Raw genomic sequence first — 25,639 nt, 5'->3', positions numbered from 1 at the left:
CAACACAATCCTTTCATCTCTTTTTCAGTGTATATACAGTGGTACCTTGGGTTACATACGCTTCAGGTTACATACGCTTCAGGTGACAGACTCCGCTAACCCAGAAATAGTACCTTGGGTTAAGAACTTTGCTTCAGAATGAGAATAGAAATTGTGCACTGGCAGCGGGAGGCCCCATTAGCTAAAGTGGTACCTCAGGTTAAGAAAAGTTTCAGGTTAAGAACAGAGCACCGGAACAAATTAAGTACTTATGTGCTCTTAATGTTGCTGTAAAGTGTTACGGAAAATCTGGGTGCGTATCTACCCTGCCACCCAGCCAATCGGACCAAGTCCGTGGATTCTAGCGGAAGAAAAGGAAGCTCAGCCGGACGCAGGAGCAAAATGCGAAGATCCAAGTTTATTGCGCAACAGGTTCAAGACGAGATTGAACCCCGAGAATGGGGCGACATAAACTTTTAAAAGTTCCCACCAAGTCCCATAACACAGTGCGAGAAACGTCATGAATACATTATGGGAAGGTTGGATTTCATGGGTTACATCATGAATACATTACACACGTCATGAATATGTCAGAGAAAAGGTGGGGTTAGACTAATTTACATTTGAGGAAAGGGAGGGGGAATATGCAGAGCGAGGGTCATACACAAATATACATTTCATGAGTACCGGTGGCGGTGAGACAATGGGTTACTGATATGCACTGTCTGCCACCTGGTATTGCCCGGGGGACGGGCTGGGCAGAGCGATCTGACAGGATTAAGGAGTTCCTGTGTACGTGACTTGCCGTCTCGAGGATTATGGAGTCGGCCAACATCATGGAGTCCTGGGGAAACTGAGTCGAATGACACCAAGAGCAAGAAAATTGGAGCTGCGGTTGATTTTATATGAATTTTTGAAAGGTTCTGATGACTTTCAGTCCGTTCCGTAGCCTAGATCAAAAGCGGAAGCAGAATGTATCCATTCTTGCAGAAATGGATACATTGTAACAAGGGTTTGACAGTTTTACGAGGTCGGGAGTTTCGGTTCTATTGTTCTCGCCATGGGGGGCCGTCAGCAGCTCGTCAGGAGGTTAAATGAGGCGTGCAAGAGCTCCCTGAGCTAGCTCCTGCAGGACGAATGCATGGCTGTGATTGGCCAAAGCGCGGCCATAGGAATAAGCGGAGAAGGGAAACACTCGGTCTACTCATTCTAAGTATGGAGCGCAGATAGGCATAGGAAAGGATAGGGAATATATATATACTCGAGCTTATTTCGCTCGGGAAAAGGTCTGGGAAACATGTGGTGCTTGTGCAACGGTGAAGGGGGTTCGAGGGTGGGTGTGCGGTGGTACCCTTGAGGTCATCGCCTCGGACCGCCAAAGGGAAGGGAGGAAATAGGCACCCCCCCCCTCAGTCCGTATCAGTCCCCCATTCGGAGATAGATTTGCATTAAAGTTCTGTAAGAACTTGCAAATCCTTTCTCCGCACCATTTGAGCACTAAATTTCGGTGATCTCATATTCACCTTCTCCCAAATGTCTCATCTGTACATAGTCTGGGAAAGTGGGAGCATGTCGGGAGCGGGAATAGGCTCGAAGAGGAAAGGAGCTAGCAGAAGCAGAATGACGGAGGAGAGAGCAGCAAGGGGTAATGCAATGCATAGTACAACATAGGATAGAGACACAGAGGAAAACAGTTAAAATGATGAACAACACGACTTTCAATAGTTGTCTGAGCCATCCCAGCTTGGGCAACCATCCCCATAAGTCTACGTCGGATAGCCCCTCATGCTGGATGTCGTGGAGTTTCCCTGCTAGTTCATGAATGTTATTTAAATGTCCAGTTATATTTAAGGTCTGGTCAGTCACGTATGTACAGCACTCTGTGCCTATTAATGCACAGGTACCTCCTTGACTGGACAAGAGGAAGTCTGTCGCGATCCTCGTCTGTAGGCTCAATTGTCTTACCTCGGATAGTTCCGACATTAGAGAGTCTGTGATCTGAGTCGCCTCCTGCATGAACTTAAGGAGGATGTCGGTGAGTCGGAGAATATCCACGTGGTTTGAACCGGCACCGTAGGCGGGGAAGAGTGCTCGGCCTACGGTCTCTCCATTTGCAGCAACGTCTGACAGGTCTGACAGCTCCTTTTGCTCCCTTTTGTTCCGTTGTCTTCCGGGCGGTAGGTGTGGTAATATTCTAATTCCGGGAACGATGTAGCCGATGAAGCAGGATCCGGACATGTGTGGGCTCACCCATGTATAGGCGCGGTGCCCACACACCCAGAATAGGCCGCTGAGGTAAGATTCCATTCGGCCTGAAGCAAAGGTTTGTAGTAGCTTGGTGTCTGCGGGTTGTGGCTTCCAGTCCAAGGGATGTCCAACCGCAGTGGCCCAGGCAACAGTAAGATTAGGAAAAGTTCGGGAGTCCCTTGTGTTAGAGACAGTGACCAGTCCAGTTGGTAGGATTTCCAGAGTGTTGGTGCATGTACTGGATCCGATGAAGGTTCCTTCCCCTGAGAAGCTGCGGCAAAGGGGTCCCTTCGTAGGGCCGGTGAGGTAGAGGTATTGATGTGTTAAGTTGAGTGCGGTCAGGTTCCAGGAGGTAACATTTCCGGAACGGAACTGTTCTAGGGTCACTGGTACAGGGACCAGTGGGAGGCTCTGTTGGAGATGGCTGGGTGCGTGAGCGCAAATCCAGCAGTCCGGGTAGGGTGACTCCTTCGCCACCTGGCTGAGAAGCTTAATATAGGAGTTTTGCTCCCAGGATGACAGGAGGTCTTCTCCCGGGAGTGCCGGGTCGGTGCCGAATTGTCGGGGTGCTGTGCCAACCGGATGGAGGGGGTCGGTGGTGTTCAGTAGTCGCCTATCCCTGGCGATACCGCCGCATCGCAGGGGTCCGACGTGGTCCCATGAGGGGGAGCGCGAGGGGTGTAAAGAATGGTGCCACCCTTCGAGATATTCAGCCCCTCTCCACTCATGAGTGACCCCTAAGTCCCATAGGCAGCAGAACCGTCGTAGGCAGAGTCCTTGGAGTTGGGGCTTCCGGGTTTCTGGGGTGGAGCGGAGGCACTGGAAGCCGAAAATCAAGTTTCCAGAGGGGTGGCTTGATTCCGTATAAGCGTGAGTAGCCCCTCCTGTCTCGACTTCGGTCCAGTTTGGGGTTTGCGAGACCTCCCCGTTCTCGTAAAGAAGGTAAGTCCCATTTCTGTAGGTCAGCCGGTAAGAGGAGTGGTCAAGAGTGAGAGTCGCAGAGCCGATACGATGTAAATCCTTGTTTCGAATGAAAAGTTCCCAATATTCGTTTTCGGCGAGTTGGGGAACTAGGGAATGGCGCAGCAAGGTCCGGGACTCGGGAAGGCAGAAATCAAAGTCCCCCATTCGATCAGGGTTAGACCTTCCCGTCTCGACCTCATGATAGTCCAAGAAGTGGTAGTTTGTTCGTAATCCTGTGCAGTGGTCTGATGAGGTAGACGTGACCCAGGATAAGGTGGCGAGGAGAAGGGCGGTGGTGACCAGGCGCATGGCTCGGATGCGTGAGCGAACGAAGGCGCCTGACAGGGTGAGGCTGTAAAGCGAAGGTATCAAATAGCGCTGTTGAACGGAGCTGTCAGATGAACTGTCAAAGGCGAAGCTGTGAAGCGAAGCAAGGTGTCAATGGAGCTGTCAAACGAAGCAGGCTGTCAATGGAGCTGTCAAACGAAGCAGGCTGTCAATTGAGCTGTCAAACGAAGCAAGCTGTCAATGGAGCTGTCAAACGAAGCAAGCTGTCAATGGAGCTGTCAAGCGTGGTTGTCGGCGCGTCTGAAACGTAGCTTGATGGTGTTGGTATCTGGGATGATTTCGGACGTCCAGTTGGGTGTCGCGGTGTCTGGTCCGGTCTGTTGGGCCCGACTTTGGCCCCGATCGGCTGGTCCGGTCTGTTGAGCCCGACTTTGGCCCCGATCGGCTGGTCCGGTCTGTTGAGCCCGACCTTGGCCCCGATCAACTGGTCCGGTCTGTTGAGCCCGATCTTGGCCCCGATCCGCTGGTCCGGTCCGTTGGTCGTCGTCGTCAATATATGAGGTCGGTAAAGCCGGTGGAGTCGAAAAGGTGAAGTCCTCGCCGTTGCTTTCTTCCGTCTCCTGTGGAGGGGGTGAGGACTTGCACCTAGTGTGATGTAACCAGGAATTCTTCTCACCTACTTTCACGGCGGTTGGCGATGTCAAGAGTACTTGGTAGGGACCTTCCCACGCGGGTTGGAGTGGTTCTTTCTGGTAGACCTTGACGAGGATCCAGTCGCCCGGGTGGAAGGAGTGAGCGTGGACGTCGATGGGAAGATTCTGTCCCTCGATGGCCGCGTAGTGGTGGAGACGCTGTAGCTGTGTCTGGAGCTGAATAACATAATTAGTAAGTTCTGCCTCCCCGAGCTCCAGTTCCGATAGTGGGAATAGAGTGTTGTAGACGGGAGGAGGTCTCCCGAATAAGAGTTCGAATGGGGAGAGTTTCAAACGTTCGGTTGGGGCGCTGCGGATGTTATGAAGAACTAGTGGGAGTGCATTGACCCATTTTAGGCCAGTGAGCTCGCAAAGTTTGCCCAACTGTATCTTTATTTCCTGGTTCATACGTTCCACTTGGCCAGAAGATTGTGGGTGGTATGGGGTGTGGAGGTCCCATTTGATTTGGAGTGATTTGGCCACTAATTGCACCACTTCTGCAGTAAAGTGGGTCCCCCTATCGCTGTCTAGGCGACGGGGTATGCCATAGCGGGGAATAATGTCCTGTAGGAGGGCCCTGGCAACTACGGATGCGGTGGCCTTTCTGCAAGGGAATCCCTCCACCCACGAGGAAAATTGGTCAACGATAATCAAAGCATGCTTAAAGCCTTGGCATTGGGGCAGATCAATGAAATCAAGCTGTAAGTTCTCAAAGGGGACAAAGGTCCATGGTCTGGCTCCCGGCGGCCTCCTGGGTTGACGCTTAGGATTGAAGCGCTGGCAGGTAATGCAATTCTTTGATGCTGCTGCTGCTGCGGCAGCTATCCCGGGTGCGTACCAAGATCTAATTACATGTTCCATTAATCTCCCTTTTCCCCAATGTGTTCGCTGATGAAGAAACCTCGCTACTTTTGGAGTCCAGGCCTTTGGAAGGACGGGTCTTCCATCGGGGAGGACCCAGATACCCTGTTGTTCGGTGGCACCTATCGATTCCCACGTAGCCTTCTCATCCCCTGGGGCAGATTTGTAAATTTCTGTGAGGTCTAGGTCTGCTGGCAGTTGGAGGGCTTGGAACTCGGATTCGTTGTTAGGGGTGCGTAAGGCTGCCATCTGTGCGGCTTTGTCGGCTCGTCTGTTTCCTTTAGAAACTGAGTCCCTGCCCTTGGTATGGGCCTTGCAGTGGACAACGGCTATAGCGGCAGGTAGGTGGATCGCTGTGAGAAGTCGCTCAACCAGGGCGGCGTGCGAGATTTGAGACCCAGCAGCGGTTAGAAAGCCTCTTTGGAGCCAAATTTGGCCAGTTGTGTGCACCAAGCCGAAACAGTATTTACTATCCGTATAAATGGTTATCCGCTTCCCTTCACCAATCTCGCAGGCACGCAGCAGCGCAATTAGCTCGGCGGCTTGGGCACTGTACTGAGAGTTAATTGGATTTGACTCTATTATTTCGAAGTCGGAGACCACCGCGTACCCGGTCTTCCTGACCCCGTCGATCACTTTAGAGCTACCATCGGTATATAATATTAGGTCCGGGTTCTCCAGGGGAAGATGATCTAAGTCTTCACGGGGCTTTTCGGCTTGCCGGACTATAGTGGTGCAGTCATGATGCGGGGTGCCATCATCGGGAAGGGGTAGTAGGGTAGCGGGGTTTAGCGAGTTGACACGTTTAATGGTGACATTGGTTGGGGTTAGTAGGAGGGCTTCGTAGCGGTTGAGGCGGGAGTTGGAGAAATGGTGACATCCTTTTAGGGTTAGGAGGGTTGAGACTGAATGGGGAACGTGGAGGGTGATTTCGTGGCCTAGAACCGTCTCTTGGGCTTTCTCGAGGAGGACAGCGGCGGCAGCAATGGCTCTGAGGCAACTGATAGCCCCTTTGGCAGTATTGTCAAGTTGTAGACTATAATATGCTACTGGCCTCTCTTGGTCGCGGAATGGTTGGGTTAGGACCCCAGAGGCTACCCCCATTTGTTTGTGGATGAACAAGTTGAAAGGGATTCGGTAGTCGGGTAATCCTAGGGCAGGAGCAGATCTGAGTTCCCGTTTTAGTCGTTCAAAAGAGCTGTAAGCTTCATCTTCCCAGACTAAGGTGTCTGGGTGGTCCTGGCGGGTCATGGCAGTTAAGGGCTTCGTTATTTCACTGTAACCAGCGATCCATGCCCGGCAGAAGCCGGCCATGCCAAGGAAGCCGCGGAGCTGTCGCTTTGTTCTTGGGAGGGGAATTTTAGTGACTGCCTCAATCCTGTCAGTGGCTAGACTTCTGGTCCCTACTCCCAAGATGTGTCCGAGATACTTGACTTCTTGCTTACAATATTGGAGTTTCTTAGGAGACACTTTATGTCCCTTCTTTGCTAATTCTGATAGGAGGCATTTAGTATCTATCTTACACGCCTCCTCACTGGTAGAGCATAATAAAATATCGTCCACGTAGAGAAGCAGGGTGGAACTGGCCGGTAGGTGGATGTCCTCTAAGTCCTGATGTAACACGGCCGAAAAAATGGCGGGTGACTCTACATAGCCTTGGGGCAGTCTGGTCCACGTTAATTGGCTGGGCCCCCAGGTAAATGCAAAAAGGAATTGGCTGGCTGGATCTAGGGGTATGCTGAAGAAGGCAGAACACAGGTCCGCAGCGGAGTACCAAGTCGTCCCTGCTGGAATGGCGTTTAGGAGGGAGTTCGGGTTGCCAACTACCGGGTGTCGGGGGATCACGAATTGGTTCACTAATCTCAAGTCCTGCACAAAACGGTACCGTATAGGTGCCCCCTCCTTAGCGGGTTTCTTGACCGGGAGAACTGGGGTATTACAGGGTGAAGCGCATGGGACTAGAATCCCCTTTTCGAGGAAGTCCTCAATCATGGGTGTTAGGCCTTCTATGGCTTCTTTGGGCAGAGGGTATTGCTTGGTGCATGGGAAGGGTAGGTCGCTTCGGTAAGTGATCTTGACCGGAGTGGCGGAGAGTAAGAGTCCTACTGAGGTTGATTCAGTCCCCCATAGGGAGGTGGGCAAGTCGTTTTCGAGTTCTAAAGGGAGTTCGGGAAACTGTCGGTCCGCTTTAGATTCCTGAACGATACCCTGAAAAATGGGAATGGAGTTCCCTGGCATATGTAGGTAAATGCCATCCGGGGAGCATTTTATGGTGGCATTAAGTTTGCAGAGGAGGTCTCTGCCGAGGAGGTTGACCGGGCTGCTTGTTAAGAGGAAAGTGTGTTCCGCTAGTAATGGTCCGAGGGTGACCTTGGCCGGTCGAGAGAGCGGGCAAGTGCGGGGTATCCCATCCAGTCCCATTACTTTCTTGGTTACTGTTCCTGGTTCCAGGTGACTGTCGGTTAGGGTGGAATAGGTGGCCCCTGTGTCTAGTAGACATTGGTAAGGGTGGCCGTCTATCTCGATAGTACAGACCGGGTCTTCGGGTGACAATGTAAGGACAGGGCAGATGGTTTGGGTCTGACTGGGATCCCCTTCTAATTGTCAATAAGTGTCCTGATCATCGGGAGGTGGTTGGTTTGGAGGGTGCAAGGGAGGAGCAGTAGCATTCGCCCAAGGGTGGGCAGGCTGGTCTATGGCTGGCAGTTGGGTGGCCGGCATTTGGGTCCGGGGTCCCGGTTGTGGTCGGGACTGAGGGATCGGGTTCGAGACCGCTGGTGGGGTATAAGCCGCTGGGTTGTGGTTGCTGTAGCCTGGAGTTACGTTGGCTTGCGGGGAGAAAGGGGGGTGGGTGATCCGTACAGGGAAAGGCTTAGGCTCCTGTCCCCCGTAGAGTGTCGCATTTAGGTAGGGGCAGAATCTCTTTATGTGTCCCTCTTCCTGGCAGTAATAGCATCCTCCAGTCCCCGGTCCCCATTGTCTATAGGGATTTGGGGTTCCTCCTCCACGGATTCCCTTTCCTCGAGGGAATCCCCTGCCTCGATTAGGACCATAGGCAGTTTCCATGCTTAAGGCTAGTATTTGTTCGACCTCGGGCTTCGTTTCCTTCTTCTTTCTTTCATCCCGAGAGTTGTAGACAGATTTTGCGATGGACAAGATTTCACTTACGCTCTTTCCATCGTATCCAATTTGGAGATTCAGAGCTTTCCTGATATCTGGGCAAGCCTGATCCTTGAAGAACCCTTTAATGATGACTTCATGCTGTGGGTTGTTGGGGTCTATTCCTCCCCATGTTTTAATGGCAGAGACCAATCTAGTGTAATAATCGGACGGGTGTTCATTTGGTCCCTGCATGACCGACTGGACTTTGGTCCAATTAACGGTGCGTTGTCCGGCGGCCTTTACACCGTCCAAGATGGCCCTTTTAAATAGGTTTAAGCACCAAATACCGTTAGTGGTATTATAGTCCCATTCTGGTTCTACTCTGAGACATTGTGCTGTGAGCGCTTGCAATCCCTGAGGCCGTCCCCTTTGGTAGTCAGGTAATTCTATGGCTTCTCCGGCTTTAGTTAAAATGTCCGCTTTCTCCGCCTCGTTGAAGAGGGCATTGAGAAGGACGTGGACATCGGGCCAGGTGGGGTTGTGTGTGGAGAAGATTGCGCTGACCTGGCGGTGGCACTTGTCCGGGTCATCCCTCAGTGAGGGCATCTGGTTTGACCAAGTTACCAGGTCTGAGGTATAGAAGGGTTGATGCGTGTAAACCATCCGCGGGGGCCCATCAGGTTCGAGAGGAGGAATGGGCAGGGCCCTTAAGGGCATCTGGACCGCAGTAGAACTCACGGTGGAGCTTACTTGGTCAGAAGTCCCCGGGGTCTCTTTATCGCGGCCCCGGGTCCCTTTTTCGGAGCCTTGAGGTTCCGTGGGAGCGGGTTTATTCCCGACTTGGGTAGAGTCCTCAATGGTGTTGTGGTGAGTAGAGGAGGGGATTTTAGTTTTAGCTTGTCCGGGATTTTTAACTTGTTTGGCCCCCCCCTTGTCCTTTTTTGCTTGTAGTCGTGTGACCCTCCTATTTTCGGTGTCTTGTGCCTCATCCTCCTCCCCCGTTTCCTCCCCACTACTGGAGTCGCTGTCGCTGGATGTCGGGGCTTGCGGCGGTGGTCCTTGATAGTAAAAGGGGACCAGGGTCTGTCGTACATCGTCATCTTCGTAAGGGGGGGGCATTGGCAGTCGCCCGGGATTTAATATAGGCAATTGGTAAGATGTTGTTCCCTTTGGGGCTTGGAGCATTCTCCTTACGGCCTCAAAGGTGGCCAGGTATTCTAACTGGCGGGGTTTTTCTTCTATCAGGGCTTTCCTTAGGTGGTTCAAGCGTTCTTCATTAAACGAACCCCCCGGTGGCCACCGCAGTTCGGGTCTGGCGGAGGCAGTCCTGGCGGGCCAGGTTCCGGAGCAGAGGTCCTCTAGTTTTTCCTTAGATAACAATTTGTGGCCAGGAATCGACTTCCAACACGCGATGACAAATTGAAGAGGGGAGTCGGGATCCTTCTGGGAACGGGATGGCTTCCGGGAAGCCTTCCTCCCAGAATGAGTCCGCTCGTGTTTGGAAGCCTGGGTACCCATAGTATATTTCACGCGTGTCTAGATAGGAAAGAGGAGAGGGGAGGGGGTCGATAAGGATTCGTGGGTCTAGGGTTATTCGACAAAGGACTAGTAAAATGAAAGGTCTTTAGTCGCTTGGCAACTTCCTAGGGAGGTTTTTAAGAGCTCTAGCTATCCGGTATTCCTTACTTCCTTTTTCCTTAACCATTCACCTGGGGTCCCTTTTCCACTCTGCCGATCCCGCCCAATTCCTCATGGGCTATTCCCTCCTGGCAACCTCCTACCTATCGTCACAACTCAGGAAAGGGGGCCCTACTGAACGCCCGCACCGTGCGGTGCCAGATCGGGTGGTCCCTGGACAGAGGTTTGGGTCGAAAATCCCCCTTGCTTTCGGAAGCGGGCTTACAGTACACGTGGTATTGTAGCCCGACCGGTGCGGCTGGGATTGGGATAGAAAGCAAGACCACTTCCTGCCCCCTAGAAAGGACGCTCGGGAAGATCGGAAAGAGAGCTCCAACCCCTTGCTTTCAACTGGGATGCCCGTTTGCGGAGAGTCGGCTATCTTTCAAGTCGGGTCTCTCCGTCTTACCTTTCGGGCTCCCAATTGGTGCGGCTGGCTGGAGGGTTTAGATAAAGAGATAGAGCTCAGAACCCCCCTTTGGGTCGAGCAGCGGTCCACGGTCTCTCTCACTGACTGGACCAAGAGAAAGGCAAGAAGGTACGATAGAGAGGAGGGCAGAGAATTCAGTTGCCAGGAGACTTCCACCCCTTCCCACCAGTGCACTGGATTTTCCTATACTCACGCGTCTTCCCCGTCGATCCGATCCCGGGATCGATGAATGAGCCGGCTGGATCCCTTTTGCTCCCCGGCTGAACTCCTGGGGCTTCCGATTACCGCCCGGGAGATGGCCGGAGGTCCAAAAGGGTCTTCTCGGGCAAATTGGCCCGCAGCCGGCTGAAGAATTCGGGGCCTCCGGTCAGCAACCCGGGAGAACCGCTAGCCCCACGTTGGGCGCCAAGCTGTTACGGAAAATCTGGGTGCGTATCTACCCTGCCACCCAGCCAATCGGACCAAGTCCGTGGATTCTAGCGGAAGAAAAGGAAGCTCAGCCGGACGCAGGAGCAAAATGCGAAGATCCAAGTTTATTGCGCAACAGGTTCAAGACGAGATTGAACCCCGAGAATGGGGCGACATAAACTTTTAAAAGTTCCCACCAAGTCCCATAACACAGTGCGAGAAACGTCATGAATACATTATGGGAAGGTTGGATTTCATGGGTTACATCATGAATACATTACACACGTCATGAATATGTCAGAGAAAAGGTGGGGTTAGACTAATTTACATTTGAGGAAAGGGAGGGGGAATATGCAGAGCGAGGGTCATACACAAATATACATTTCATGAGTACCGGTGGCGGTGAGACAATGGGTTACTGATATGCACTGTCTGCCACCTGGTATTGCCCGGGGGACGGGCTGGGCAGAGCGATCTGACAGGATTAAGGAGTTCCTGTGTACGTGACTTGCCGTCTCGAGGATTATGGAGTCGGCCAACATCATGGAGTCCTGGGGAAACTGAGTCGAATGACACCAAGAGCAAGAAAATTGGAGCTGCGGTTGATTTTATATGAATTTTTGAAAGGTTCTGATGACTTTCAGTCCGTTCCGTAGCCTAGATCAAAAGCGGAAGCAGAATGTATCCATTCTTGCAGAAATGGATACATTGTAACAAGGGTTTGACAGTTTTACGAGGTCGGGAGTTTCGGTTCTATTGTTCTCGCCATGGGGGGCCGTCAGCAGCTCGTCAGGAGGTTAAATGAGGCGTGCAAGAGCTCCCTGAGCTAGCTCCTGCAGGACGAATGCATGGCTGTGATTGGCCAAAGCGCGGCCATAGGAATAAGCGGAGAAGGGAAACACTCGGTCTACTCATTCTAAGTATGGAGCGCAGATAGGCATAGGAAAGGATAGGGAATATATATATACTCGAGCTTATTTCGCTCGGGAAAAGGTCTGGGAAACATGTGGTGCTTGTGCAACGGTGAAGGGGGTTCGAGGGTGGGTGTGCGGTGGTACCCTTGAGGTCATCGCCTCGGACCGCCAAAGGGAAGGGAGGAAATAGGCACCCCCCCCCTCAGTCCGTATCAAAAGCAAACGTAATAAATTGCTAATCTGTACATTCATGAGAATCAGAAATTGGGCCTCATTTCTGTGCTATCTAAAACAGAACAAAAACTTTGTTCTGCTTACAAAGCAACTTTTTAAAATGTGTTTTTGTTTTTAAAAGCACTGTTTTTCTGCACTTACGCTAAAGGGTTCCTGTGTAATGTAATCATAATGATGAACTGGAGTAAGAATAAAGAAATGGAAGTTCTCATGCTTTAGATTTTTTTTAGTGTACATCAAAAAACCCTAGAAACTCCCGGAGCAATTATTAAGCAAAAATTGAATAGTAGGGCCCAGGTACTAGAAGTAAGCATAATATTAATTAGGGCCTGCAGCCCTAATCAAATCTTAGATTTTGTTTCCTCTTCAGACAATCATCTGTCGTCACCTGGAGCATCTGAGGAAAGAGAGAGAGAAAATTCTGGCTTACGAAGCAAACATGGGAAATGAAAGCAACAACCTGCTTGTAAGTGTCACCATTACTCCAAAGGGGACAAGTATTTGAAGGACCAAGTCAGGATTGTTATGTACTGAAGTTCTCACCCTGGGCCAGCAGGGGGATACTGTAGATAGTTATGCAAATAAAGGATCGAAAGTGACGTTCAGTGATTGGATAGTTTTAGAAAATTGTTACAGTTACGTTGTACTGGAGCTCTATATAAGCAGGCTGACTAAGCTCTTCAGTTCAGTTCTGTTCTGGCCTCTGAATAAACAAGAGCTGTTTGAAGAATCACTGTGTCGTCTAATATGTTCGCCCACAACTTAACAATGATGTAGCCCCATTGCTGAGTGATTTACCATAAAATTGTTTCAAAACACTGCCTTCCTCTTTTCCTCTTTCTTCCTGGTTCTTGCAGAAATTAACAGAAACTGAGAGGCAGAATACACTGGAGAGGTTCAGACAACTGCACCAGTTTCTGGAAGAAGAAGAAAAGTGTCTGCTGAATGAAATAGAAGAGATGGAGAAGGAGATCACAAGAAGAAGGGAGGAGCAGCTGGCTAGACTCTCAGAGAAACTCTCCTCTCTTGAAAGGAGCATCCGGGAGATGGTGGAGAAGAGTCAGCAGCCAGCGAGTGAACTCCTGCAGGTGAGACTGTGGCAGGAACAGCCCAAAGTTCCTCTCTAAGGGTTTAACCACACTTACCTTTTGCCTCGCTCTTTCCAGGCTGTGCCAAAGTGCTCTTTTCTTCCCCCCACAGAACTTCCCCACAAAAACTCACTCTTTAATGCCGAGTGCAACAAACGGCATTTCAGTTCTTCTGTGGATTGCCGTTTGCTTTGATTCAGCTTTAAAGAGCAGATTTTTGCAGGGAAAGCTCCAGAGGGGGGAAAAAGATGCTTGGACAACTATTTGTTTATTTATTAAATTTATGTTCCTCCCTATACCTGGAGGTCTCAGGGTGGTTCACAGGATAAAATTACAATATATAAAAATATAAAAACACAAAAAAATATAAATATTGTTCTCATGTGGCCACTCTCTGGACTTCTCATGGAGGGGACACATGAATAAGGGCCTCAGAAGATGATGTCAGGGTCTGGGTGGGTTCATATGGAAAGAAACGGTCCTTGAGGTATTGTGGCCCTGAGCCATTTAAGGCTTTATAGGTCAAAACCAGCACTTTATTTGGCAATTTTGTTTGGCAAAGGAAACACCTGAGAGTGGATACTATTCCAGTGCGGACTCCTATGCAGAAAGGAGGACTGGCAGTACCTAATTTAGCTTAATAGTATGAAGCTGCCCAGCTCACGTGGTTAAATTTAAGGATATCTCAGAAATTGGAAATGAAACTCTTTCAGTTAGAACCATTATTCATAATTTCTCCTGTGGCCAATATACTATGGATACCTTGGAAAAACAGAGAAGATCCCATGAATTTTCATCAGGTTTTAAAAAACAATAATCAGAAACTAATCTGGAGAACTAAACTTAAGATCAGAAAGATAAAAACTGAGAGAAATTGAAATGATAGATTAATCCAGGGGTAGGCAGTCTGAAGATGTAATGGCATCTGGCACACTTCCCTGTGACCCTCTGAGACTTAAGATCTCTTCGTGGCTCCAAGCAGAGTATCGCAGCAGCGGTTTGTGCCTTTGTGTGGGTGCAATAAATCATAGTCTGTACGCAGGCTTCTTGCTAATCCAAGAAGGCTTTAATCATTGCACAGAAAAACATCATAAATCAGCCAGGAGATCGAGTGGACATCTCCTCAGCTCAACAGCTAAAAGTGAAAGTAACTCACACACAAAGAAAGATTCCTGTATGTGAACAAAACCACACCTCAGAATGCAGAGATGTCACACAGAACTGTTTAACCCTGTAAGTTCTGATTCTGCTCACAGGCAGCCTAAGGCCCATGGGCCGGATGCGGCCCAATGGCCTTCTCAATCCGGCCCACAGATAGTCCAGGAATCAGCGTGTTTTTACATGAGTAGAATGTGTGCTTTTATTTAAAATAATAATAATAATAATAATAATAATAATTTATTATTTATACCCCGCCCATCTGGCTGGGCCTCCCCAGCCACTGTGAGCGGCTTCCATAAAAACCAAAAATACAATAAAATATCACACGTTAAAAACTTCCCTGAACAGGGCTGCCTTAAGATGTCTCCTGAATGTCAGGTAGTTGTTTATCGCCTTGACATCTGCTGGAAGGGTGTTCCACAGGGCGGGCGCCACTACCGAGAAGGCCCTCTGCCTGGTTCCCTGTAGCTTTGCTTCTCGCAATGAGGGAACCGCCAGAAGGCCCTCGGCGCGGGACCTCAGCGTCCGGGCAGAATGATGGAGGTGGAGACGCTCCTTCAGGTATACTGGACCGAGGCCGTTTAGGGCTTTAAAGGTCAGCACCAACACTTTGAATTGTGCTCGGAAACGTACTGGGAGCCAATGCAGGTCTTTCAAGACCGGTGTTATATGGTCTTGGCGGCCGCTCCCAGTCACCAGTCTAGCTGCCGCATTCTGGATTAGTTGTAGTTTCCGAGTCACCTTCAAAGGTAGCCCCACGTAGAGTGCATTGCAGTAGTCCAAGCGGGAGATAACCAGAGCATGCACCACTCTGGCGAGACAGTCCGCAGGCAGATAGGGTCTCAGCCTACGTACCAGATGGAGCTGGTAAACAGCTGCCCTGGACACAGATTTGACCTGTGCCTCCATGGACAGCTGTGAGTCCAAAATGACTCCCAGGCTGCGCACCTGGTCCTTCAGGGGCACAGTTACCCCATTCAGGACCAGGGAAGCCTCCACACCTGCCCGCCTCCTGTCCCCAAAAACAGTACTTCTGTCTTGTCAGGATTCAACCTCAATCTGTTAGCCGCCATCCATCCTCCAACCGCCTCCAGACACTCACACAGGACCTTCACCGCCTTCACTGGTTCTGATTTAAAAGAGAGGTAGAGCTGGGTATCATCCGCATACTGATGAACACCCAGCCCAAACCTCCTGATGATCTCTCCCAGCGGCCGCATGTAGATGTTGAAAAGCATGGGGGAGAGGACAGAACCCTGAGGCACCCCACAAGTGAGAGCCCAGGGGTCTGAACACTCATCCCCCACCACCACTTTCTGAACACGGCCCAGGAGGAAGGAGCGGAACCACTGTATAACAGTGCCCCCAGCTCCCAGCCCCTCAAGACGGTCCAGAAGGATGCTATGGTCGATGGTATCGAACGCCGCTGAGAGATCCAGCAGAACTAGGAAACAGCTCTCACCTTTGTCCCTAGCCCGCCGGAGATCATCAACCAGTGCGACCAAGGCAGTTTCAGTCCCATGATGAGGCCTGAATCCCGACTGGAAGGGATCCAAATGGTCCGCTTCTTCCAGGCGTGCCTGGAGTTGTTCGGCAACCACTCGCTCAATCACCTTGCCCAGGAATGGAAGATTTGAGACTGGGCGATAGTTGGCCATCGTGGCGGCATCTAAAGATGGTTTTTTAAGAAGCGGTTTAATAACCGCCTCTTTCAGCGGGTCTGGGAAGGCTCCCTCACGGAGGGAAGCATTCACCACCCCACGAAGCCCATCGCCCAGCCCTTCCCGGCTTGCTTTTATTAGCCAGGATGGGCAAGGATCCAGGAGACAGGTGGTTGGTTTCACTCGTCCAAGCAGCCTGTCCACATCCTCGGAGGTAACAGATTGGAATTGATCCCACTCAACTTGACCAGACAGAACTCTTGCACTCTCCCGCCCCGGCCCTGCTCCCACGGTGGAGTCTACTTCTTCCCGAATCTGAGCGATTTTATCTGCAAAAAACTTTGCAAAATCATTGCAGGAGAACATGTGGCCCGTACTGGGTCCCGATGTTGCAGGTGGTTCCGCTAAATTGTGAACCACCTGAAAAAGTCTCCTGCTGCTGTTTTCTGCAGATGCAATAGAGGCGGTGAAGAAATTCTTCTTCGCCGTCGCTATCGCCACTTGGTAGGCTCGACGTTGAGCTCTAACCTGTGTCCGGTCAGATTCGGAATGAGTTATCCGCCACCGGCGCTCTAGCCGTCTCAACGATTGTTTCATTGCCCTCAGATCCATGGAAAACCACGGGGCTGTCCGGGCTCCATGCAATCGGAGAGGGCGCTTCGGAGCCAAACAGTCAATAGCCCTGGTTAACTCCACATTCCAGCGGGCCACCAGGGAATCAGCTGAAAGGCCATCAACATGGGATAAAGCATCCCCTACCACTCTCTGGAAACCATTTGGATCCATTAAGTGGCGGGGGCGGACCATCCGAATTGGTCCCACCTCCCTGCAGAGGGGATGGGTCGCAGAGAAGTCCAGTTGAACCAGGAAGTGATCTGACCATGGCACTTCTTTCGTTTCGCTTTTACTTAGTGTCAGATCACCAACATCCATAGAGGTAAACACCAGGTCCAAGGCATGTCCACGGCTATGGGTTGGGCCAGACTTATTCAGGGACAGCCCCATGGAGGCCATGCTTTCCACGAAGTCCCGAGCGGCCCCTTGTAAGGTCGTGTCGGCATGGATGTTAAAATCCCCTAGTGTTAGAGACTTCAGAATACAGACCAGAATGGAAAAATCCAGGCAGCAATATTTTAATTACAAAAGTTTTATTGACTTTGGTTTATTTGTCAGACAAGCAAAGCAAAGGGGTGCATTCAGCTGCCAAAATGAGAGAAAATGCCCCCGAACACCAGGGGCAAACAGTTTTTATCCCCTTAGGCAAAACAATGGTTCAACCCTTGACCCAGCCCTCAAACATTCCCCTTTATGCATATTCATTGAAGCTCAACCAATTAAATAATTGATGTTGGTCTTTCGGTTCCAAACTGCATTATACACTAGGTGGCGCTGCGAGTTTAAAATCTTTCTGACCCCTTTTACTGGTTCCAGTAAATGCTCCTTGACCCCCTCCTCTTTTGTGGTTTTAACAGGTTGCTCGGCTTAGAACCTTGTGGTGGGCTAGACATCCTGGGCAAACGAACAGTTTCTCAGAACAGCTCCAAAATCCCCTGACCGCATCCTCTTGCAAACTCGCTGTGTTGCAAAAATATTGTTTATGCAAGCAGGGGCAAGCAGGGGAGAGAGAAATGTCTTTTTTAGCTTTCAGCTTATAAAATGGCTCCACCCTGGCTCTCCAAAGTGGACCCAGGTGGACCCCTGGTCCTCACTCCTTCACTAGGACGACCAAGCTAGGTGTCTCCAGGAGAACATCCGCCACGACCTGAAGCAGCTCGGGCAGGGAATCCTTGGCGCAGCGGGGAGGTCGGTACACCAAAAGGAATCCTGTACTGCCCCTATTGCCCAACTTCCAGAACATGCACTCAGAAAACTGGGTCTTCCCAATAGGACGCCTGGTGCAAACTAATGACTTCCTAAAAATCACTGCAACACCCCCTCCCCGCCCACAAGGCCTGGGTTGCTGTGCGTAAGAGAAACCTGGTGGACAAGCAGCGGCAAGGACAGGCCCATCTGCTTCACCCAACCAAGTCTCTGTTACACAAGCCAGGTCCAATCCTCCATCCATGATCAAGTCATGGATGGCAGTGGTCTTATGAATCATTGACCTGGCATTGCACAGCAGCACCTTCAGGCTATGTGGGTATCCCTTGCTGATTCTAGTATCCGTCCGGACAGGACCAGACCCGGAGGCAGGGATAGTCCTCAGACAACGACTAAACCTGCCTCCTCTGTAATGACATGGTCTGGTCTTAGCGTAATTCCTCCTCCTACCCGTGATCACCGAGATCGGTTGTCCCAGTGCATCCCCCCCTGTGGAACATCCCCCAGCCATTTTGTGGGCTGGGGCCCACTCCCCGGCAGCCCTGACCCCTCCCCCTAAGAACAAAACAACACCTTAAACAAACAAACAAAACCAATAAAACAATACAAACAAAAAATATAAAAATTACAAAAACATCAAAATAAAAAAAATAATTCCCCAAGCCCAACCAAACATCAATCCCACCCCCACCCCCCACATACAAAAAATCCAGAAAATTTTCTTAAAAACATTTTAAAAACACTCTGTGCCTCTCCGGCAGTAACAACTGTCCTAGTGAGGCCTGTCAGGCCCCGCCCTGGGCCAGGTGGTAAGTGGCAGGGAGGAGCAGGGCCCTCAGGCACTCACTCAGGGGAGTCCTCCTGGGCAGCAGGCAGCAAGCACCAAGCAGTCCTTGTGAGGCTTCAGGCCCCGTCCCAGGCCAGATGGTAAGTGGCAAGAGCAGGGCCCTCAAGCACTCACTCAGGGGAGTCCTCCTGGGCAGCAGGCAGCAAGCACCAAGCAGTCCTTGTGAGGCTTCAGGCCCCGCCCCAGGCCAGATGGTAAGTGGCAAGAGCAGGGCCCTCAAGCACTCACTCAGGGGAGTCCTCCTGGGCAGCAGGCCGCGAGCAGCAGGCAGTCCTTATGAGGCTTCAGGCCCCGCCCCAGGCCAGATGGTAAGTGGCAAGAGCAGGGCCTTCAGGCACTCACACAGGGGAGTCCTCCTGGGCAGCAGGCAGCAAGCCGCACGCAGTCCTTATGAGGCCCCAGGCCCCGCCCCAGGCCAGATGGTAAGTGGCAAGAGCAGGGCCCTCAAGCACTCACTCAGGGGAGTCCTCCTGGGTTATTTGTGGGTCATAGGAATTCATTCATTACCCGCCCCCCATATAGTCCGGCCCACCACACGGTCTGAGGGACAGTGGACCAGCTCATGGCTGAAAAAGGTTGCTGACCCCTAGATAAATCCATTCCCATCCAAAACTTTGGAGTTTGCTAGGCAGACTCACCCAGAGGGCCAGAGGGCATCCCTTCCGGGGTCTGATGGGTCTTCATTATACAGCCTGTGGTAGGCAGTGAATCCCATTCTTCTTTCCCTCTTTTCCTTTCTAGGATGTGAGAAGCACCTTGCAGAGGTAAGTGAATCCTGCTCATCTCCATTAATATCACTCTGTGAAACTGGGAAAGGTCCAGGAGGACAGGAAATAAAACCTGCCCCTCCAGGCTCTTAGGATGTGGTGAAAGGTCCCAACAAGGGAGCAGGAGTTGAGGTGTGTGTTGTGTTCCTGAAAATATCTCAGTTGCAATACGTAACCTCAAGGTGTTACACGGGTTCATGATAAGAGGATAGAAGAAAGATATCACTTTTGTCAACAGCAGCAATCATCTTTTTCCCCTCCACATTGTAGGTAATGCAGCCAAAATTGAAAAGCTCTGAGCAGGATGGTATCACTTGATTTTATTTCTCCATTTGAGTAGATTTAACTGAGGAGATTCAGAGATCTGGGGCTGCTCCTTTGGCCCTCAGATGTCTGCCTCTAGAGTCCCTAGTAAGGAGGAATCATCTCCCCTCTGTGCCTCCATTCCTTTGTGTCTCCCTCTCGGCTTTCTACATTCTCTTTCCTCTTCTCAATTGCTTTCTTTTGCTGCACTCAGAAATTCTGCAATTGAATGGGTTAATGTTTATTTTTCCCCATCAGGTGTAAGCTAAGGGAAACATTTAAGAATCCAATGGATTTCCTATCAAAGTTGAAGAGGCGGATCTCAAATTTCCACATTAAACATCCCATTCTGTATGTTGGGGTGAAGGAAATCAAAGGTAATGAGTGGCTGCAAGGATTTTACACTGGACAATATATTAGTCCGAAAGTTGAACATGCCAGGCTCTTACTGTATTTTATTTACTCTTGCCACAAACAGCAATAGGAGCAAAGTCAGAATTTATTTTTGTTCCAGTGTTCAGTTCACAGTTGTACTGAACCTCCTTTTCATTTTGGTTCTTTATACTCCACATGTGTTTCCCATCCTGATGGGCATTAAAATGGCTCTTAACAAACACGCCGTTATTCCACTCCCAGCTCAAGCTTGTTTCCCAGCTGTGGAATTATCTCCTAAGTTCTCTCTTCTTCCTCAGACTCCCACCAGCAGCTGACATACCTAGCGCTGCAACCATCATGATCTCCTGAGTGTTCTTGTGGTGTTTTGTTTTTTAAATCTCCTTGAAAATTCACCAGCCTCTCTTGGTGGTGGTTTAAGGGTAAAGGTACCCCTGCCCGTACGGGACAGTCGTGTCCGACTCTGGGGTTGCGCGCCCATCTCGCTTAAGAGGCCGGGGGCCAGCGCTGTCCGGAGACACTTCCGGGTCACGTGGCCAACGTGACGAAGCTGCTCTGGCGAGCCAGCACCAACGCAGCACACGGAAACGTCGTTTACCCTCCCGCTGTAAAGCGTTACCTATTTATCTACTTGCACTTAAGTGTGCTTTCGAACTGCTAGGTGGGCAGGAGCTGGAACCGAAAGACAGGAGCTCACCCCGCCGCGGGGATTTGAACCGCCGACCATGCGATCGGCAAGTCCTAGGCGCTGAGGTTTTAACCACAGCGCCACCTGCGTCCCATTTGTGGTTTAATACTCACTAAATTCATCAGCGTATTTCATCAGCAAATTTCTCCTAAGAAACAGATTATTTGGCTAATGTATACAATTATTCAAGCAGTTTTCAGTAGGAGAATTCTATTTTGTGGGTGACTCTCACTAACATATACAGCTTTATGCAGAGATTCCCCTAATATATCAGTCGGTTGGAGAACTTCATAGCAAAATTGAGATAAGTGTGTGTTTTGAAGGATTGCTGTGCTTCAGTTCCTGTATTGTTTCAGAAAGTGTGAATGCAAAATAAATTGAATTTCTGCCCCATTCTTGCTTCTACCAAAATGTTTGTTAAGAATCTGAAAGAATTTTAATTGTTTGGTCAGGCAAATTCTTCCTCTGCAAGTTTAATTTGTCATTATGGTTAACAATTTTGACTTCAATGATTGATTTTTCATCCATTTACCTGGGACAACTGTTAAGGTTATAGACAGCTCTCCCTTGCATTCTTTTAATACATTGATATTGCAGTGTTTCTGTCATTTCTCAGTTTAACATTTTTTTTTAAATCTTTTCATACAGTTTTCTTATGTGTAATTGTTGGTTCTATATCAACATTTTACTTGAAATAAAGAAACAATTGATATTATGTCATTTAGTGAAAATGTTGTCACAAAATTATTTGAGGTATAAAAGTCTAGCTCTCAGTCTTTATATCTCTTTGCTTCCTCAGATGCTCTGTCATTCGGAAGACATCCTCAGAAAGGTAACTTTTGTGATGGACCAAATTCAAGCATGACTTGGGAGCTGGTATTTCATTGGGATTAAATGGTCTGTCCTTTCCTTGGTGTTATTCTAAGAAGGAGGAGTACTTCTTGTTCCCCTCAGTCTTCTCGTTCCCCTTTTGCTTTTGCTGGATCCTTTGGTCTTGCCCACATCTGAGCATGATTTGACTGTTAATTAGCACTTTTGCTCTATTCTATTTAGATGAGTAGTCCTCACACACAAATACAGCGGTGCCTCGGGTTAAGTACTTAATTTGTTCCAGAGGTCCGTTCTTAACCTGAAATTGTTCTTAACCTGAAGCACCATTAGAATATTGTTCTCTATATGATCCCAAAAACTCTTTCAGGCATTTTCTCCTCTCTCAAATGTTACAGTAAAATGGGCCTCTCTTTGGAATGTCTGGGGAGAACAAGACTGGCATTGATGGAACAGGCTCAAATGTTAATTTTGCAAGGTTGTAAAGAGATAAACAGAGGCTTGTGAGGCCATTGCAGGAAGGAAGGGGGGGCAAGCCCATGTAAGGACATAGGAAGTTGCCATAACTTTCGGCTTACAAGAAATCAGGTGGTATTGTATTCTGCAAATGTATAAAAAGCTGGCTCGCTCAGAATTCGGGGGCAGCAGGCAATGAACATCAGCCTGTCTGTACCTTTTTTTGTCATGGCAAAAATATATTATTTTACTGCTGTCTAATTGACCCTTTGAAGCGATTTCTGATGCTCCAAGATAAAGGAACAAAGAAAAGGCCTAACATTTTAGCTAATGGGGCCTCCCACTGCTGCCGCGCCGCTGGAGCACAATTTCTGTTCTCATCCTGAAGCGAAGTTCTTAACCCGACGTACTATTCCTGGGTTAGCGGAATCTGTAACCTGAAGTGTATGTAACCTGAAGCGTATGTAACCCTAGGTACCACTGTACCTGAATTTATCTATGAAGAGAGCATCTTCAGTCTTTCCCATTCATACCAGTAGGAGTTCCCTGTTGCATTTGTTGCTATCTTCTAATTTGCTGATTCAGATCATGCTGATTTAATACCAGCAGGGCATGTGCACAGAGAGCTGCCCCCTTCCACTTGTTTTTCTCAAAATAATTCCCTGCCCAGGAATTAAAAAAAACACGGGGGGGGGCGCTCCTGGTCATGGATTAAGCAGCAGAAACAGAGAGCTCAAAGAGAATATATTTTAAAAGATGGATTTCTCACTCTGAAAAACAAGTATTTTGAAGTAAAGAATACAAAAACTTTTCAAGCAGGAATGTAATCTGGAGTAGTGAAAAAATAAACACAACAATTTTGGGCTAGACGCCAGCCCTAGGCTGGACACCAAGCTTATCGGCTGGAAAAGAATTCCAAGCAAAAGGCTTGTGAATACAAAAATGGACAATTAGAAATGATTTGACCTCTTGCATTTAAATAGCAGAAGGCAAAAAGAAAGGATTAATTTCTAGGACAGTAAGATATTTGAAATTTCGGAGCAAATAACTGAACTGTAATGGCTTGGGGTTCTCTCCCACAGATGCGAGACACTCTGGTAGTAACTAACTCAGATTTATTGCTCAAACACATAAAGCATTGTGGAGCTCAGTCCTCGGCGTGTTTCCCCAAATTTGCTGTTGCCAAGTCTGAGCTCTGCCCCTTCCTTTTCCAACAACAAAACCCCCACTTTCTCTTTTTCTCTTTCCCGTTTCTCACAGACTCTCTCGAGCCTATGATTTTTTGGATCAGCTATTTCCGGTGTCCCTGTCTCTGAGTCCGAGCTGAAACTGACAGTCTATGTTTTCCCCCTTGGGCTCCCCACTTCCTACTCTGTGGTGAAACTATGGTGAAACTACCTCTGCAAGTCTGGGGCATGCAAATCTTGCCTACATTGATTTTTTCCCTCTGATTTCAATGTAAGCCTCTGAAAGCCCCAAATGGGCAATTCACAATGAGTGATTCAAAGGAGAATCATTTTTCTCCTCTTGCCCCCATCCCTTCCTCCTCCCCTTCACTGCATAGAAGAGCTTAGGGAATATTTTCTGGGTTGTTTTGCTTCATGACTGGATTGACAAGAGGGACACAATAAAATATGTTGAGTAAAAAGGAACAAAAAAGCATTATTTAAAAACCTGCTGGGAAGGAATTTATTCTGAGGTGAGTCTGGCAAAAAGAAGGGAGGGTCCCAATCCTGAATGAAATGTGAGGACGCCCATTTATCTGAGAGGAAATCTGGTTCTTCTGGGTGTTTCTTGGATCAGGTTGTGCGTCTCAGACTCTAGGCTGATTCTGTCTCTCTTCTCTTTCCCTCATCTTCTCCCCAACAGCAAATGTCACTCTGGATCCAGACACAGCCCATGCCAGGCTCATCCTGTCCGAGGATCGGAAAAGTGTGAGATATGGAGCCAAACTGCAAGACCTGCCTGACAATCCCGAGAGATTCAGTGACATGCCTTGCGTGTTGGGATGTGAGGGATTCACAGCAGGCAGACATTTCTGGGAAGTCACTATGGAAAGTGGGGAATGGTGGGCTCTGGGGGTTGCCAGGAAGTCTGTGAGGAGAAAGGGTAATCTCACCTCTTTCTGGTCACGTTTAGTAATGCATGCTTCCTTAACTGACTTAGGTTCTGAGGGAGGGATCTGGGCTGTGAAGAAGTCAGGAGGTGAGTACTTTGCCTTCACCTCTCCTGATTCCTCTCCTCTATCCCTGAGTGAGGAGCCCAAGAGGATCCGGGTGACACTGGACTATGAAGTGGGACGTGTGTCTTTTTCTGATGCTGACTCAGGAGACGAACTCCACACATTCTCAGGGACCTCGTTCTCCAGAGAGACCCTCCTCCCTTTCTTTTATCTGGGGGGAAATGAAGCCCACCTCAGTATCTCCTGAGGAGACGAAATCGGCCTCTCAGGCCCAGTTGGAGTTTCTCTCCACACCAGAATGACTGAGATGAAAACATTTGCCAGTTTTGATCTGTTTGCAGAGAACCTTTGAGAGAAGTCACAATCAGCAGAAATAAGAAAAGAAACAAAACTTGGGATTTTCTCTTTCCTTCCCTTTCCCAGAATTTCCTCTGCAGCTGAGTCCTTAACAAACCATAACACTTTGACTGTGTCAATTAACAATCTGTTCATCAAAAGGATTCAGCCTCCACCAACTTTAATCTTCTTTTCATTGCTTGCCTACACCAACTATTAAAATACACACGTATTCCTAGAAAACAGTCCCTTCCCACTTTTGCTACTAAAGCTCATTTTAAGTTGTTACCTCACACATATTGTTTGCATTTCCTTCCAACTATAGCACCAACTTAGCACGCTTCTCCCCCCCCCCCTGCAAATTTTATCCTCACCACCTCTACACTTCCTCAGACATAAGTATCTCTGAATTCTGTGAGGTCTCTGGCTCATTGTTTTTGGGATTGCTTCATTAATCTTTTGTATTAACAATTGGATTCTCTGCATCAGGAGTAGCCAACATGGTGTGTCCTGGATGATGTTGGACTACAACTCCCATCAGCCCCTACCAGCATGGTCAGGAGTCAGAGATGATGGGAGTTGTAGTCCAGCAACTTGGCTATGTGTGCCCTATGTAAGGCACATGGAGACTTTGCTGTGGTCCCCAATTTGGTTATGGGATGCACCCCCAATGATATTTTTTTTTCAAAATTGGCAGGATCTATTCTGCAGCTATTCTGCAGTAGTTCCAGAATGTTTCCCTGTTATTGCCATTTGGAAGGGCGCTCCTGGGCTATAATGAAACAAAAGGGGACCAAACAGAAAATCACAACAGAACATTTCTGGCATGAAAATTTATGGGATTTCTGAAGGAAGCAACAGGACATGGACTGATAAGAAATGAAGAAGTTATGACCACTGCAAACATTTATAGGCAGAAATGGTCTTGAAACTGGGATTGCATGAGTTCCCAGAGAGATATCATCACAATTACACAATAAAAGGAATATGTATATATCCTGGGAGTGTTTGTACTTTGTGTTGGAGTGGGATGATTGCTGAGAGCTCTGACTCTGGGTGAATGTGGGCTGAGGATCATAGTCAAAAAAGACAAAGAAAAACCCATTCTACCCACTATTTTAATAAATTCAAAGCTGGCACCCATCTGTCTAGGGAGACAATGGATGAGTGAGCCTTTGGGGCTTAAGTCAAACTCAGAAGGTTACAGCGCTTGCTGTGGCTGTAGAGACCAATACAGGAAAGGAGAAGGGAGGAATCGCAACATGTGAATCCCACTCACGCTCTTCCTTTGCGCCTGCGGCCTCTCCGGAGCG

At 49.1% G+C, this 25,639-nt stretch overlaps 1 protein-coding gene across 6 annotated transcripts in view; it reads left to right on the top strand.

Moving 5' to 3' along the window:
* The window catches only part of LOC309523489 (tripartite motif-containing protein 10-like), a 44,841-nt gene extending 19,819 nt beyond the window's left edge, over positions 1-25,022 (top strand). For all 6 annotated transcript variants that reach the window (XM_082207348.1, XM_082207345.1, XM_082207347.1 and 3 more), the window contains 6 exons: positions 12,166-12,261; positions 12,653-12,883; positions 19,115-19,137; positions 19,702-19,820; positions 21,324-21,356; positions 23,678-25,022. In XM_082207348.1, the coding sequence (XP_082063474.1) occupies positions 12,166-12,261; positions 12,653-12,883; positions 19,115-19,137; positions 19,702-19,820; positions 21,324-21,356; positions 23,678-24,237 (1,062 nt within the window). In that variant the 3' untranslated portion in view covers positions 24,238-25,022. The remainder of the gene's footprint in view (positions 1-12,165; positions 12,262-12,652; positions 12,884-19,114; positions 19,138-19,701; positions 19,821-21,323; positions 21,357-23,677) is intronic.
* Positions 25,023-25,639: the final 617 nt, after the last annotated feature.

Source organism: Podarcis vaucheri, assembly GCF_965113315.1.
Source record: "Podarcis vaucheri genome assembly, chromosome: 2".
NCBI lineage: Eukaryota > Metazoa > Chordata > Lepidosauria > Squamata > Lacertidae > Podarcis > Podarcis vaucheri.
This window is presented reverse-complemented; position numbering and strand designations above follow the sequence as displayed.